The sequence below is a fragment of the Coregonus clupeaformis genome, unplaced genomic scaffold (genome assembly GCF_020615455.1).
Source record: "Coregonus clupeaformis isolate EN_2021a unplaced genomic scaffold, ASM2061545v1 scaf0615, whole genome shotgun sequence".
NCBI lineage: Eukaryota > Metazoa > Chordata > Actinopteri > Salmoniformes > Salmonidae > Coregonus > Coregonus clupeaformis.
This window is the reverse complement of record NW_025534070.1, coordinates 80,436-97,116: the sequence shown is the minus strand read 5'-3', so window position 1 is coordinate 97,116 and position 16,681 is coordinate 80,436. Positions and strand designations below refer to the sequence as shown.

The following is a 16,681-nucleotide window of genomic DNA, read 5'->3' as shown; positions in this document are numbered from 1 at the left end:
CAGAGTGAGTGCATACATTATTTTTTATTTTTTCATATTGGAATCGAACCCACAACCCTGATGTTGCAAATGCCATGCTCTACCAACTGAGTTACATCCCTGCCGGCCATTCCCTCCCCTACCCTGGACGACGCTGGGCCAATTGTGCGCCGCCCCATGGGTCTCCCGGTCGCGGCCAGCTACGACAGAGCCTGGATTTGAACCAGGATCTCTAGTGGCACAACTAGCACTGCGATGCAGTGCTTTAGACCACTACACCACTCGGGAGGACACCCTTCTCCCAACCATCTCTGGAGACCTTCTCCCAACCATCTCTGGAGAACTTCTCCCAACCATCTCTGGAGAACTTCTCCCAACCATCTCTGGAGAACTTCTCAATTCCCTCATCAACTCATCCCTGACCACTGGCTGCATCTTCTCTGACTTCAGAATGGCCCGAGTTGCTCCCCTCCTCAATAAACCAACACGCGATTCCTCTGACGTCAAAAACGACAGACCTATATCCCTTCTTTCTTTTCTTTCCAAAACACTTGAGCATGCTGTCACTGACCAACTCTCTCGCTATTTCTGTCAGAACGATCTTCTTGACCCTAACCAGTCAGGCTTCAAAGACGGGTCACTCAACCGAGACTGCTTTTCTGTGTGTCTTGGAGACTCTCCACACTGCCAAAGCTGACTCTCTCTCCTCTGTTCTCATCCTCCTAGATCTATCCGCTGCCTTCGACATCGTGAACCATCAGATCCTCCTCTCCACCCTCTCATGGCTGGGCGTCTCAGGCTCTGCACACTCTTGTATCCTACCTGGCAGGCCACTCCTACCAGGTGATGTGGAGAGGATCTGTGTCTGCACTACGTACTCTCACCACTGGTGTCCCCCAAGGCTCGGTTCTAGGCCCTCTCATCTTCTCACTATACACCAAGTTGCTCTGCTCTGTCATATCCTCACATGGTCTCTCCTATCATTGCTATGCTCATGACACTCAACTACTCCCCCCCCCCCACAGGTGGCGACACGCATCTCGACGTGCCTGGCAGATATCTCAGCTTGGATGTCGGCCAACCACTTCAAGCTCAACCTAGACATGACGTAGATCTTAAGATGAATGCAAGAACTGTAAGTTGCTCTGGATAAGATGACTAAAATGTAAAAATTACAATCTTGGTAAAAAATGATATCGGTCACAATGTTTAGGTTGTCTAAGAAGATTTCATGATGTTCACTTTACATGTCCAACACAACCTTGTAACTAAAGCCATTGCACTGATCTCAAGCAAAGACTTGAGATCCTGCAGACTTGATTAAAGTCGTACTCCAGTCTCCTTTTCACCTCATTATTCACCTGATATACTTAACAAAAGGCACATCTCAATAGGTGGTCCAGGTTTCCTCTTTTGTTCTCTATTGCTCCTCTATTGTTCCTCAAGGGGGAGGCTGATGACATCCCATCTCCCCATCAGACCAACTCCTTGAATGCCCTACTCCTTGAAGTTTGCAGTTTTGTCTAAAAAACACTTTTTTTCTCAATGTATTTTTTTACCCTTAAGTGTGTGTACTTTACTGTATTTATACTTGGGATATAGCTTTTCAACAGTAAAAATTCAGAAATCGCTGGAGGACATCTTTAAGTTAGCAAGACAAGTTATGTCTAAACAGCGCCTCTATTTGGGAGCTCTGACAACAGTCAGTCACTCATATGGGCTGGATTGATTACATTCCCTCTCTCCAAGCAGCTCAGTTCACATCCTCTCAGTTGACATGGTAACCCTGAGGGCAGTGTTGCCAAGCAACAAGCAAGCAGGTCACAGTGCTCTTCAAATCACTCCCAGACCAGCTTGTGTTTCCTTCCCACAGACACTAAGAAAAGAAGTAGAGGCCCCTTATCCTCTCAGAAAGACATGTATTTCTATGACGTGTCAGTATAAAGTTCATAACTCCTTAGTAAAGCAATGCGAGAGGTCATACGCTTACAAATTCCAAAGTAATTATATGTAATGCATATCAATGTAAAATGTATAACTCCTTAGTAATGGAATGTTTAATGTTCTTATGTTATGCATATCAATATAACGTTCATCACTCCTTAGTAATGCAAGGCAAAAGGTATTATACACTTATAAAATATTTTTATTAGGATAAGAAGCAGCATTTCTGTATGAAACATGAACAATAATACAATTTCCTATAGAGGGGTATGAAGCCTCTGGATGAACATTATAGTGGTAAAATACTATTTATTGATATGAGTGGTTAAACTGAAAAGCCTTTATCTTTGACATTGTCTGATATTTACATTTTAGTCATTTAGCAGACGCTCTTATCCAAAGCGACTTACAGTTAGTGAGTGCATAACATTTTTTTCATACTGGCCCCCTGTGGGAATCGAACCCCAACCCTGGCGTTGCAAGCGCCATGCTCTACCAATTGAGCTACAGGAGGGCTGTAGATAGTGCCACAAACACTCAAATGGAAAAAGTGCAAAAAATCACACACACCCACACACACAGGACATTAATTGTATTCATAATACATGTATTCACATATCAAATGTATAAAGCAGTATAGTCCCCTAGGTAGCTGATATGATTTAAACACCAACTGGTATATTTATCATCACAAAAACAAGTAACTAATAAAAAATCCTGCCTCAGGCAAAATACAAAAAATAACCACATTCTGTATATATGATAAAGAACATAGCAAAATATAACACTATATAAAAACTTGATATATACGAGCATGTTTCACAAACAGCTTAGCTGTAGATACTAACATTTCGGTGTCTTGTGAAATTCACAGTGAAGTAGGGAGAACGTTTTTCTCCCTTTAATTTTTTGGATGAGAACATAGAGACCTTTTCAACTAGCCTTGAACTGAGACATAATCATAACTTTCTACTTCACGGTCCTGTGGTGTTTGTTGCATCTGGACATGTTCTTAAAACTAGCTTGTGACTTCAGTAGGGGTCAGAAAACCATTAGTCTTTGGATAACAAGCCAAGAGACTGGGCCGAGTCCCAAATGGCACCCTATTCCCTCTATAGTGCACTACTTTTGACCAGGGCCCATAGAACTATGTAGGGAATAGGGGGCCATTTGGGATGCAGTCTGGTGGATACTCTACACTGGAGTAACTCTACACCCTAAGTGATATTCCAATGGATGTTGTACAGAGTCTGTATACTATATAAGGCTATATGGGGGAATTCAAGATGACACGACACCTTTTCGTTAAAATCAGTTTTTCCTTTCTTCTTCCAACCACATGAAACCTAACCACAGTGAATTAACACTTTTTGGTAAATCTTTGTAAAACAGAATATAAAACTGTACTGGAACACACACTTTTACATGGCAAAATCACATTTTCATCCATATTAAAACAAATTCATCATACAGGACATTAGCTTACTCTATGAAAGGGAACTACTGTGTATACAACGACCAGCGTATGTGGAAGAAGCTATAGCGACACTATAAAAGGACAGTCAACTCCCGTTCTCTCCACCATCACTGAGCAGCAGTTCATTAGGACTCATGGGGGACCATTCTCTCCTTCTCCTCTCGTCCCCTCTGACAGGGAGCGCTCTGCCCTTCCTTACCGGGGTTCCCGCTGCTTCCTGGTTCGTCCCAGCAGTGCTGACCGTTATGTGAACAGAACAACACGCTACTCGCTCCGCTACTGATTGGCCGGTCATTTATAGCCTAGGTTCAGCTGCATCCTGTTAGCTACCTCCCCACTCCCGTCCCCTCCTGTCCCCTCCCCTCCCACCATCCCTCTTCCTCCTCTCTCACTGTACTGTAAAGCATCGCTCCCTCCTCGTCTCCCCCTGGGAAAGGGAATGGGAAGTCTCACTGTGTATAGTCCAGAGAGACACTGGAAATACTGCAGTGTACATCATGCCCATTGTATGTTTGTGTCTATATATAAACTCCAGCTCCAGAGCTGCCCAGCAGTGTTCTGTATAAGAAACGTGTGGTGGTGTTTGAAACGTGTGACTCTCTCTCTATTTGTCACGCTGTAACGGTTTAGCATGGGGTCCTATAGAGTTGAGAGTCCATTCGGTTTAGTGCAGACTGGCTGTAGTTGTAGTGAGACCTCCTCGTCCATAGGGGGCGTCACCTCCGGTGGTGGTCAGTCGCTGTCCTTGCGGAGGCTGCGGTCCGTGTGGAGGTTGGCGGGCTCGGGGCTCTTGCACTGGATGCTGGTCCCGTTCCCGTTTTGTCCCGTGCTGGTCACCGTGGCATCCGAGTGGCACCAACAACACAGGCAGGACTGGAAGGAGACAAGGGGACAAGATTAGAGACACTATTTATACTGCTGTGGTCATGCTGTGTTGATAGCCTTTATACTATTGTTATTACAATAGACGAGGTCCAAGTAGGCACTTTTCTACAGCTTACAGTAATGTGGGCTTGTGTAATGAGGTCTCATAATGCTTCTTTGAACAATATACTACATAAAACTACATCTGCTCACAGCGTGAGAAGTAGAACACTTTTTATCCTACCCAAACTCTTAGCCCCACTTCTGCAGAGAGAGGAAGAGGCACGTTCAGGGTCTGGGAATTGCTGTTATGAGTTAGTCTCTCTCTCTCTCTCTCTCTCTCGCTCTCTCTCTCTCTCTCTCTCTCTCTCTCTCTCTCTCTCTCTCTCTCTCTCTCTCTCTCTTTCTCTCTCTCTCTCTCTCTCTCTCTCTCTCTCTCTCTCTCTTCTCTCTCTCTCTCTCTCTCTCTCTCTCTCTCTCTCTCTCTCTCTCTCTCTCTCTCTCTCTCTCTCTCTCTGAGGACAGCTAGAGCTGGGGCATGGTTTATCTTCAGCTCAGGTCTCTCTAACAGATATGTACAGTTATGTGACCCCACCCAGTAAATTAGTTCATAAATCACTGCTTTGCTTGACATTTTCTTTAAATAATGTCATCACCAGCACACAGCCACAGCCCCTCGGTCGTGGGGAGAGGGAGAGGTTCTCTGTTTGTTTTACTGGCAAGACTAGAACAAAGGGTTTGGGGAGGGCCGGGGGGTTAGTGGTGATACTGATAATATGGGGAGAAAGGAGAGAGAAAGAGAGAGAGAGTGAAAAGGATAGATATACAGCGAGAGAGAAAAAGCGAGTTGGGTGTGTGGGTATGTTTAGGGATCTACTGTACCTTGAAGCAGTTTTTGAACTTCTTACTGACGAAGTAGAGGATGATGGGGTTTATACAGGAGTTGACTGTGGCTAGGTTGATGCTCAGGTAATCCAAGACCAACAGGAAACTGAAAGAAACAACAACACCCATGTTTTTTGGCAGAACTTCCATTTGAGTTTAATCTCCTTGCAATCGTTAAATTGCAGCAAATAAAATAGTGTCCGTCTGTGTTTAGTCTGTTGTGGTTCTAGATCCAGTCAAGTGTTTCCCCACATGTTTCCACCTTCGCATTTCCCAACACACCGTACTGAATCAGTCATTTCTAATAATAAGATGACAACAGCAAACAAACATGGCTACACTCACTTGAGCAGGTCACAGCGTCCGATGTCTCTCGGGTTGTAGACCATCTTCTTGAGGATCCTGCTGAGGTGCAGGGGGAACCAGCACAGAGCGAAGATCAGGACCAGGCAGAACACCGCTTTGGCCACTTCCCGTCTCTGGGGAAAACAATAAACAACAGATTAGGAAAAGGTTGGACGATGACGAAGAAGGGTGACGAAGACAAGATACTGAGAGGAGAGAAATGCATAAAAACGCTATGAGTTAGTCTGAGGACTGTATAGTAACGTATCTGGGGATGTAAACAACAGATAAAATGTTAGGTTGTTAGGGAGACGCTAGGTTGTCAGGGAGACTAGGTTGTTAGGGGGAGAGGAAAAGGACAAACTTTTAAAGAGACACTAAACATGAGTCGTTCTGCAGTAGTGTACTGTTACAATAGAGTTGCCTTTGCCTATCCACAGCCCAACCAACTCTGGCTTAGGGCCTCCAAAACGCTAGAGGCGGATCTGGTTACAGTGCAGAACAACTGAAGAGAAGAAGAGAGATCTGATACTAAGTAGTAGTACTATGAATGTAGAAGGCAGTCAGGGTGGGTTATGCGACATCAGCTTGAGATGCCTGAGAGAGGGAACGGGCTTCTCCTAAAGAGACACTAAACACAAGGAAGACTGGCTGAGTACTGTACAGTACATAACAGTACAGTGTGTGTGTGTACCTGTTTGAGGTGTTCACTGAGGGCGATGCGGAGGCTGCCGTTCCTGTGGTTGAGCATCTCACAGGTCATCAGAGTGTAGAACACGGCCGTACACATCAGAGGAACGCAGAAGTAGAACCCAAACAACCACCAGTCCTTGATGTCCTTATAGTACTGCAGGAGAACCACAACAGGAGAACATGTTAGTACACAGGTTCTATGCAGGAGAACCACAATACTTAACATGCCAATTCTCCAGAAGACTGTCCAGAAGGCAAACGTGGGAGAAACTGGTTGTATTCATGTGGTTTCTGGTTGTAATGTAATTTGAAGCAGTTTCACCTGCTAGGTTTGGTATAAAAGTAAGTTGAGATTCTCAATATGTCTATGTGATGGCAGTGACATATTCGAATCGACTAAATCCACATATAGGAGTGGGGATATTATCGTACAAGTTTTAAGGAGGAGCAGATGCCATTTGAGGAATGTTTTGGCCAAATGTTCCTCTATAACCTCTATACGACATTACTCAATTCCTCACTCTAGTAGGATGAGATACTATAGGTCATACGTGTTCTGTTGAATCTGGATTTAAATTAAATGACCTAAACCTCAGCATGGTTTGGCCATGATATGGGATTTAGTATCTTTTGTGTTGCATGATGTGGACTAGACACACATGGCTCAGCTATAAGGAACCATACATCAGTTGAGCTGTAATTGCTGTTGCGGTCTGCAATCAATTATTTTCGCCAGGCTTGTGAACAAAGAAAGTGATCTCCTCAGAGATTTTCTCTCCGAGGGAAAAACGTATGGAGACCTCTGTCAGACCTGGGTTCAAATACTATTTGAAATATTTGAAATATTTTGTGTTTGCTCTAGCCTATCTGGAGTGCCAGATGGGCGAGGTTTGCAGTTTTGGGATCATTCTATTGGTCCATTAAGCCAGACCAGCTCAATCAAGCAGAGCTAAAGTATTCAAAATGATTTCAAATCATATTTGAACCCAGGTCTGGCCTCTGAACGCTTTTTTATTTTTTATTTCTAGGTCTTTGGGTGGTTCCGCCAAGAATGTCAGAGAAATGAATGTCAGTATGATAAATTCACCGCTGTATTTATCACAATTACTTTTGATGCCAAGTATTTGGACAGATGGAATTGTTTCTGATAGGTCAGTGCAAGGATACGCCACTACATGCAATCCTGGACTGTCAGTTATACTAACTTAACACACATGTGCTGTACTGTAACCCTATTTGAATCAGTTTTGTCTTTTAAATCATAATGAATAAGAGGGGGGATCCTAAATCAGTACTCCTACTCTGAGATGCTTTGTGGGCCAGATTTGTTTCTATAAAGATAATAGGATTATTCGAAGTGCAGAAGTGTCAACAAGAAAATGGGTCGTGCCATCATGAAGTCAGACTTGGGGTTGAGCATGCATGTCCGTATGGTCTCGTTCCTGTAGTCGAATTTAACCATGTCGAAGCCTATGGCCTCTGGGACGGCCAGGACCAGGGACAGCACCCAGATGGACACGATCTCCATGGCCGTCCGTAGAGGAATGCCTACTCCCTGGACCCTGCTCCACGATGCCACTGCACGGTACCTGGGGCATAGGGACACAAAGAAGGAAAGGGTGAACATGGTGGGGTAGGGAAGGGGTTAGAGCAGAGCCAGGGCTGTGGGCAGCACAGTAACAACTGATGAGTTGGGACTAGTAAACAGCCCTGCGGCTAAACTAGTTGTAATGAAGTCATTTCCACCAGATTTGCCCGCTAGGAGGTATCCACATCCAGTGGAAGTTGAGTTTAAAACTGACAGTGAAAAGTGAACCTATTTTAGAGACACTTCCAGTACTTGAATAATAGACTTCAAACGTTTAACCCTGCATGGGAACATGATTGTGGGAACCATAGAGATATGATGAGAAAACTACTGGACTCCTTGTTAATCTTATTACAGTAACATTAATTTTTGGTAAACTCAGTTGTACATTGTAGCATGTGTTCTATTAACTGGCGGCATGGCAGTAGACCAGACACACACTGTACTGCATCGTGAGAAAAATGATCGAAGTTAAGATTTAATGAACAACAGACATAATCAATTGTTTATCCTCAGAATTTAATATTAATTATTTTGTGAAGCCTCCAAACAAGTGTTGGCAGGAGCTATGGTCTGCTTGTTTACTGTGCTCCAAATCGGGTTTGCTTGTTTGTTTCATTAATAGGAACCGCTTGTCTAAATGTTTTAGTAAAACGGTGCATCAAGATTTTATGGCCTGAACAATATATTTTTCATGACGCATTTGAATACCCTTGTCAAACAACATAGTGCCATTTATATTTTACCAAGCTTGTAATGTATCCACCTTCTCTCTCGCTCTCTCTCTCTCTCTCTCTCTCTCTCTCTCTCTCTCTCTCTCTCTCTCTCTCTCTCTCTCTCTCTCTCTCTCTCTCTCTCTCTCTCTCTCTCTCTCTCTCTCTCTCTCTCTCTCTCTCTCTCTCTCTCTCTCTCTCTCTCTCAAACAGAGAGGACAAGACACAACGATTGCAAACCAGACGAGATATGCTGCACATTTTCGGAGAACAAATGGAGACCATCTGCTGTTGAACGCAACTCTATCACTATCGTCTCTCTCTCTCTCTGTATGATGGGAGTCATTCAGCATAGCTGGTATGGCAAACTCTGGAGCCCATCCCTTTACACCCAGAACAGACCTCCTTCTGCTCTTATGCCTGCTGGCTCACACAGACCAATGAAGCCGGACGTCAGCCACTCACTTTCACTTTGCTGCTAAACTAGACTGACGATGTTAAGTGTTACAAGAACTGAAGGGAGTGAGACAGGAATACACGTCTAGTGGTGTAGCAACAGACACAAAACAATCAGAATGAAACATGTGAGAATAAAAAATATTAGATTTGAGAATAAAACTACTTCTACTCCTTGATGGCAAAGCTTCCTTCCTCAGGGAGAGAAACAGCTAAGACCACAAAGCGTCTGAGTAGGAGTGCTGATCTAGCATCAGATTTGGCTTATGGATCATGATGAATAAGATTGTATGGGCAGATCCTAGATCAGGACTCCTACTCTGAGAGGCTTTGTGGATCTGGCCCCAGGTGGCCTAGTCCTTAACAGAGTAACTATGTTGGTAATGGGAGAGCTCAATTATTACTGACCTTACAAACATCCGGAACAAACTGCCTTTACCGTGCTACCTCCACTAAGGATTTAAAAAACGAACTCCCAACCTGTGGTTTCCTTTAAATCAAATTAGGGAAGTCATTCATCTTTGCTGGCCAATTTGTCTCAGCCACTCCCATACATAGCTCATTCTATCTCATAAAGACTTGACTGTTCAACAAACACATTTGGTTTGAATTCAAACAATGGTAATGTGATTTGTGATTTATCATGGTGTTGGTGAGTTAATGGCAAAGGTTGACGGTCTGAGGGTGACTTTTTTGATTAGATTGAAAAGTTTAGATAGGAGTATTTTTCTTTGATACATACATATTGTAAAGATGACTACATTTCACAGAAAAAAAGTATTATTAGACTGATTTTCATTTGGAGTTTACCGTAAAAAACATAGCAAAAGTATCTAACCTACATATAAAGATTCACAGAACTGAAGGGCCAGAACAGAACCGAATTCAACTGTGCAAACATTCCATGAGTCAGGAACCAATTAAAACACATGTTTTTACAAGATCAAAGAACCCTATTCCAGGGAGCAGAATATGTCTCTATGGAATAAAATGCATAAAGACTCACTTATAGTGTCTGAGTACTAGGTCAGCTTCAGCTACAGCTCAAATAGTAACCCTGGTAACTGTATGCCTATCAGACAATGCATATGATAGTAAACGAATAATGTGTATAATGCTTCAGAACCCTTACCCCTTACTCCCTAGACACTCTTGTAGATCTGAAATAATTGGATAGGTGTAGGCAATAGGCTATCATGAAGCAGACTGAAGGAAACACCTTATTGCTTATATTGCTTGTTTCTTCTATAAACATTAATATGCTTATATTCATATTTCTTTATGCTTTTTGCTTTGATCCTTTCAGATCTGCTACCATTGGTTGATTTGGAATTCAGCAGTGGTACATGGAACTGACCTGTCGACGCTTAGGGCACAGAGGTTGAGGACAGTGATGCCCACAGAGGCCTTCTGCAGGAATGGCACCAGCTTACACAGACACAGCCCAAAGGAACTGTCATCGAAGGGGAACCGGGTGGCAAGGAGCTGCAGGGACAGAGAGAGAGAGAGAGAGATTTTCAGCATATCATAGAAGACAGTATGTAAGCTTTAACTCACAACAGGCTTTGCATCGTCAGGAAATAACCACACACCTCAGATGGCATTTAGTCAGTTGGCACTTCCCTGTATTACAAACCCTTTTATATGATATCAGAAATCCCTAATGGTCATTATTTGCATGTATGGTAACTGAGAAGACAGAAAAAGCATGTAAAAATAAAGTAAATTGTGAAAGAACAATACCTGCTGTGAGGAGAAAAATAATAATAATAATAATAATAATAATAATGGACTAGCCCTTATATCTCTTTCTTTACTAACTAGTAAAGGATAAGTTATAGGGGGTTGGGGTTAGGAAACACATGTTTATCTCCTCTCAGCTCAATTCCCATGGTCCTTAGGGCCCGGACCATCTTTAACCACTGTACTGTAGCAGGCCCTTCACAACAGGCAGGTCAGTCACAGTCACATCAGAGGGATTTCATGGTGCGTCCTGACTTCATTCTGAATCTGAGTACAGTCCAACAGCAGGCCCATATGGGCCTCATCATCTTGATACAGTACATCATTGAGTCAGGTCCTACAATAAAACCCTAGCAAGCCAAACCTGGAAACATCTTTAAAAGTGACATCCTTTCTTTAATTGGACTTCCAGGCATCTTTAAGCACCACTTCCCATAAGCCTCGTACAAGAAGAGCTCCCTTAACAAAACAACTCACAGCTCTCCCTGTAGAACGGTCTGCTAAAATGACCCTTTGTCATTATGAAGTAGTCTTGGCAGCTGTCGTTGAACAGGAATCAACATGGGCCGAACAAAGAGAGAAAGAGGGGATTAACCCAGAGTTGTTGAGAGGCCGGGCCAAAGGAAGCACTTCACGGGTGCATCCTTGACCCCCTATTGTTCACTTGGAGCGCTCTGGCAGTTCCATCCAATCAAAAAGTCTCGGGAACACTGGAGTTGAAGGAAAAGGGGGTTACGTCACCGTGGGTGTGTGTGTAGCCTGTGTCTGTGTGTCTGTGTGTGTGTGTGTATGTAGCAGTTGATTAAATTTGGAAACCGCGTCAAACAAACCCCATAGGAAGTGAGCTGGGCCTCCCTAAAGCACATGGCCCTGTAGTATAAGCCTATTCACAGGGAGCGTTTGGCCTGAAACCGGAGTTGTATGTACGGTACTACTTGTACTCACCAGTACAGAGGGACATTGTGATTTATCCTGCATGTGTGTAACTGAAACGCCTAATACAGGAAATACTTCCCCCCCTTTGTACATGTACAGAATCATCTGTCCCGGGATCCTAGCACTTCCATATGTGCTGACACAGTGTGATGAAACTATATACCAGTAATACTAAACAGGTGGCTTCACCATTTCTCTTCACAATGAACTGAGCATTCCCAATGTACTGTACTACATCCTATTAAGAAACTTTACCTGTTCAACCAATGTCTGTGGACCCAATGAAAAATATGCTCATTACTCTCAAGCAATATTACCACAGCAGGTAAGATAACATCGTAAATCATCTGTGAGATCTATCTAGCTAATGTTAAAGTGAACCCACATGGGGGTAAATGGACTACAGTCTAATGGGCTAAAATGACTCACACCAGACACGTGATTCATCATTTGACCAGACCCATGTACTCTGTTGAGTGTAGCGAGGTTGAATAGTGATTGTAGATACGAGGGCTGGACAGGAGAGCTGGTCCTGTGACAAACGACGGGTCAGAGCAGGGCCACTGATATGTGTGACCGCAGTCTGATTGGTCTGATTCCATTGTTTATTTATGCCTGGGCCTCTCCCTGCTTCCTTCATCACAAAGAGCCACGCAATGAAGATGAAGTAGAACTACTACTGACTGAAATCAACTTTGGAGAGCAACATGATCTTTGGGGAGCCTTCTAATGCATTCTTTTTTCTTTTTCTTTCCCTTTCTCCCCTTTCATTTCCTCCACTACTCTTGTTTTGTCTCTGTCTCTCTGTCTCTCTGTCTCTGTCTCTGTCTCTGTCTCTGTCTCTCTGTCTCTCTGTCTCTCTGTCTGTTTCTGTCTCTGTCTCTGTCTCTGTCTCTCTCGTTCTCTCTCTCTCTCTCTCTCTCTCTCTCTCTCTCTCTGTTCTCTCATTCTCTCTCTCGTTCTCTCTCGTTCGCTCTCTCTCGTTCTTTCTCTTGTTCTCTCGTTCTCGCTCTCTCGTTCTCTCGTTCTCTCTCTCGCTCTCTCTCTCTCTCTCTCGTTCTCTCTCGTTCTCTCTCTTTCTCTCTCGTTCTCTCTCGTTCTCTCTCGTTCTCTCTCGTTCTCTCTCTTTCTCTCTCTTTCTCTCTCTTTCTCTCTCTCTCTCTCTCTCGTTCTCTCTCTCGCTCTCTCTCTCTCTCTCGTTCTCTCTCTCTCTCTCTCTCTCTCGTTCTCTTTGTTCTCTCTCGTTCTCTCTCGTTCTCTCTCGTTCTCTCTCGTTCTCTCTTTCTCTCTCTCTCTTTCTCTCTCTTTCTCTCTCTCGTTCTCTATCTCTCTCTCTCTCTCGTTCTCTCTCTCTCTCGTTCTCTCTCTCTAAGAGAAAGTTAGCTATTTGGATAACAAGGAGGAACAGGGTCAAAGGTGGAGGGATAACAGACCCTTTACTATTATTTAATGGGATGGTCTCTGCACGCCTTAGGGTGGAATTTGAGTTTTATAAAATGATAAAAAGTGTGGAGATGTTTCAAGAGATATGGTGTGTTGGGGGGGCTGTCTGTATAGCTGGGGAAGATGGTCTGGATATACGGTTGTAGAGGTGGTGAGGTTTGGGTTATTGTGATGTGTGGTGTTGTTTTTGTATCGTGGGGTAGAGGAAAAGGTGAGTATGCAGTACAGGGGATATTGGTAATTTGTTTATTTTATTTTAGGGGGTGGGGGGTGGGGTGAGGTTTTAATGAAATTAGGATGTACCATTAAAGAAAGACAAAAAGTCACAAATAAAAGTATCTCATTCTCTCTCTCTCTCGTTCTCTCTCTCTCTCTCGTTCTCTCTCTCTCATTCTCTCTCTCTCTCGTTCGCTCTCTCTCTCGTTCTCTCTCGTTCTCTCTCTCTTGTTCTCTTGTTCTCTCTCTCTCGTTCTCTCTCTCGTTCTCTCTCTCTTGTTCTCTCTTGTTATCTGTCGCTCTCTCTCTCGTTTCTCTCTCTCTCGCTCTCTCTCGTTCTCTCTCTCTCGTCTCTCTCTCTCTCGTTCTCTCTCTCTCTCTCTCTCATTCTCTCTTGTTCTCTGTCGCTCTCTCTCTCTCTCGTTCTCTCTCTCTCTCGTTCTCTCTCGCTCTCGCTCTCTCTCTTGCTCTCGTTCTCTCTCTCTCGCTCTCTCTCGTTCTCTCTCTCTCTCTCTCTCTCTCTCTCTCTCTCTCTCTCTCTCTCTCTCTCTCTCTCTCTCTCTCTCTCTCTCTCTCTCAGATGCAATTAGCCATCGATATATCCATGCAACAAAAATGTACTTTGATGTCCAGTTTACAGGATGGATATGTGCCTCTTACCTTGTAGACGTTGATGGGTATATCTATGGTGATGTAGATGAGGTCTCCCAGCGCCAGGCTGGCGATGAGGGCATTTGGCCCGTTCCTCATGCACTTATTCTGGTAGATAATTCTCAACAGTGTGGCATTGCCCACTATGCCCACCACAAACACTATGATAGAAATCACTGTGTTGATGTACTTGAAATAGCCTTGAATGGAAGTGGCGATGGTGCATGGTGGAGGGGCCCTTATCTTGGTGATGTTTGTGGCCCCAGATCCAGCTCCGACCTTGGGCCATTGGGGCCCCTGATGGCCCCTGGTGGAGATGGGGCTCCCATGCTCCAGGAAAGGGCTGCTGGTGCTGTGGAAGCCCAGGGGTTGGAGGGTGATGTGGGTGTTGTGGAGGACCAGGCCCTCCTCCCCCTCGTCTGTGGTGCTGTTTATCTGACACATTCCAGGGCCAGGCAGGACGGCCATGAGGGCCATTAGCACCAACACATGTACGATTGGGGCTCCCATTATAGAACACATTCCACGCTTTGACTCAGGAGATGGACAGATAATATAGGGGTTTCCCATATAGAGCTGGTGAGCGAGAGAGACAAGGGAGGGGTGAGAGAGAGAGGGGGGGGGGGAGAGAGAGCAAGTTAGAGAGAGAGAGAGAGAGTGAGAGAGAGTGAGAGAGACAGAAAGAGAGAGAGGAAGGGAGACAGGGGAAAAAAGTATATGGGTTATTTCAGCCAGCAAACTTCGCAAGCAACAAAACAAAACAACCTCAATTGAATAGACTGTGTAACCACTGTATACTTTTGTCCGAATCATCTAATTCCCCCCACCACAAATGAAAATAATGTCAATCCAGGAACATCTACTCAGAAACGGAGCCAAAACCAGAATGTGTCAGTCAAAAGTTACACATCACAGTGGGTCCTCTCCTGACCTCTCCAACTGCTAGAGGAAGTAAAACAACTTCCTTCAGACTTCAAACAGGTTTTGCCAAGGGGGCACAGATGGGGAGATGCCACGACTGGTTACAGTCAAACAATGGGATGGGTGAGCCTATGAGGCGTCTCCTCTCTTCTCAGTCGTTTCTGGAAGTAGCAATCAGCACAGGCTTTGTGCTAATAGGACTGTGGGCTACAAACACATATTATACACACACACACACACTCACGTAGGCCCGCACAGGCTCACACACACACACACTCTCACACACACACACACACACACACACACACACACACACCACTCACACTCACACTCACGCAGACACACACACACACATACACACACTCACACTCACGCAGACACACACACACACATACACACACTCACGCAGGCCCGCGCAGGCTCACACACACACACGCTGGGTCAGGCAGGGCTTGATCTTGTTTTGACAATGTGCCCCTTGCGTGGCTTCTTCAGTGTGGTTTCCTCTGCCCTGCATTCTCCCTTCTGGTTCTGATTTAAAGACTCAGACTAGCGGTTACAAAACAAAGAGGCATTTTAACATGAAATAATCAGATCAGGCCCATGTCTAGTCAGTTTTATATTACACAATACAGCTTTTGTCTTGTTTGACAGTTGAGTGAAGATGTTAAATAAAAAAATCATGAATATCCTTGAAAGTTTGTAACCAGTTAGAAATTAACCCTACCATCAATATGTAAATCAGATACTTACATTTATGTAATTACCAGGTTATATTCAAAGTAATATAATAGTGTATTTTATGTAAAACTTTACAGAGTAGTTAAAAACCCATTCTATGAATGTACAATTTAGACTCACTGAATTCAAGACCAAGGAGGTAAAGAAAACTGATCAGATCTACATTCGAATACTTTTTCATCACAACAGAACACAGTGCGTCTCCAGCTAGCCATGAAGAGTGTTTCATCCTGTTCAAAGTCCCAGATGTCACCTAGTTAGTACACCAAGACCTATTTAGCATCCAGCACTTCATGTAGCATCACCGTTTAGCATCAGGCACCACACTACTGGGACCCTGTGTGACAGCACGTAAACTGATATATTGATAAATAATAAATACGTTTGGTTTTCACCTACCGCTCTGCTCTCCTAAAATGTCTGCTGCTGCCTCCCCTGTTGGAACCGTCAGGCAAACTTTCGTGTGAAGCCACTAGACATCTGAATCACATCACATGAGTAATTAACCAACTATCAAAGTCGCCGAGTCGGAGTTAGTGTCCCACTTGGTTTGGTTTGCACAACGTACATGGCAGTGGCAGTCTGCTGCCTGTGAGGTGCTGCGCATTATGGCTCTGGGTTTTCCTGTGGAGAGTTGGGAGTGTGTGTGTGTGTGTGATTAAGTGTGTGACTGTGTGTGTGTCTCAGAGCGCAGCAGCAGTGGAGGGAGCACTTTGACTGGGAGGGAGTGTAAATCTCCACCTCCCCTTGGTAACAGGCTGGGCCCCCAAAGGAAACAGCAAAAGCAGCCACTCTCTCTCTCTCGCTCTCTTTCTCTCTCTCTCTCGCTCTCTTTCTCTCTCTCTCTCTCTCTCTCTCTCTCTCTCTCTCTCTCTCTCTCTCTCTCTCTCTCTCCTTTCTCCTCTCTCTCTCTCCTTTCTCCTCTCTCTCTCTCCTTTCTCCTCTCTCTCTCTCTTATTCTCTCTGTCCTCTCTCTCGCCTTCTCTCACATCTCTACACCGCCTGCTGACAATCATCTCATTGGCACAACACACTCCAACACACACAAATACACACTCACGCACCGGGCATCTGGGAACCACACAG

The 16,681-nt window shown here is 44.4% G+C and overlaps 1 protein-coding gene across 1 annotated transcript; it reads right to left on the bottom strand.

Moving 5' to 3' along the window:
- Positions 1-2,500: 2,500 nt before the first annotated feature.
- LOC121536010 (endothelin receptor type B) lies at positions 2,501-16,298 on the bottom strand. The gene is made up of 8 exons (XM_041843286.2): positions 15,995-16,298; positions 13,943-14,509; positions 10,302-10,429; positions 7,578-7,776; positions 6,189-6,341; positions 5,495-5,628; positions 5,147-5,255; positions 2,501-4,273 (listed from the first exon to the last, which is right to left on the bottom strand). The coding sequence occupies exons 2-8, from the start codon at positions 14,501-14,503 to the stop codon at positions 4,133-4,135; spliced, it is 1,425 nt and encodes a 474-aa protein (XP_041699220.1). The 5' UTR covers positions 14,504-14,509; positions 15,995-16,298; the 3' UTR covers positions 2,501-4,132.
- Positions 16,299-16,681: the final 383 nt, after the last annotated feature.

Coding starts and splice junctions, on each gene's coding strand:
- LOC121536010 (XM_041843286.2), bottom strand. CDS start 14,503: ATGGGAAACCCCTATATTATCTGTCCATCTCCTGAGTCAAAGCGTGGA. Junction 7,777..10,301: donor TGTGCCCTAAGCGTCGACAG/GTCAGTTCCATG, acceptor CCTATGCCCCAG/GTACCGTGCAGTGGCATCGT. Junction 4,274..5,146: donor AGTTCAAAAACTGCTTCAAG/GTACAGTAGATC, acceptor GTCTCCTTCCAG/TCCTGCCTGTGTTGTTGGTG.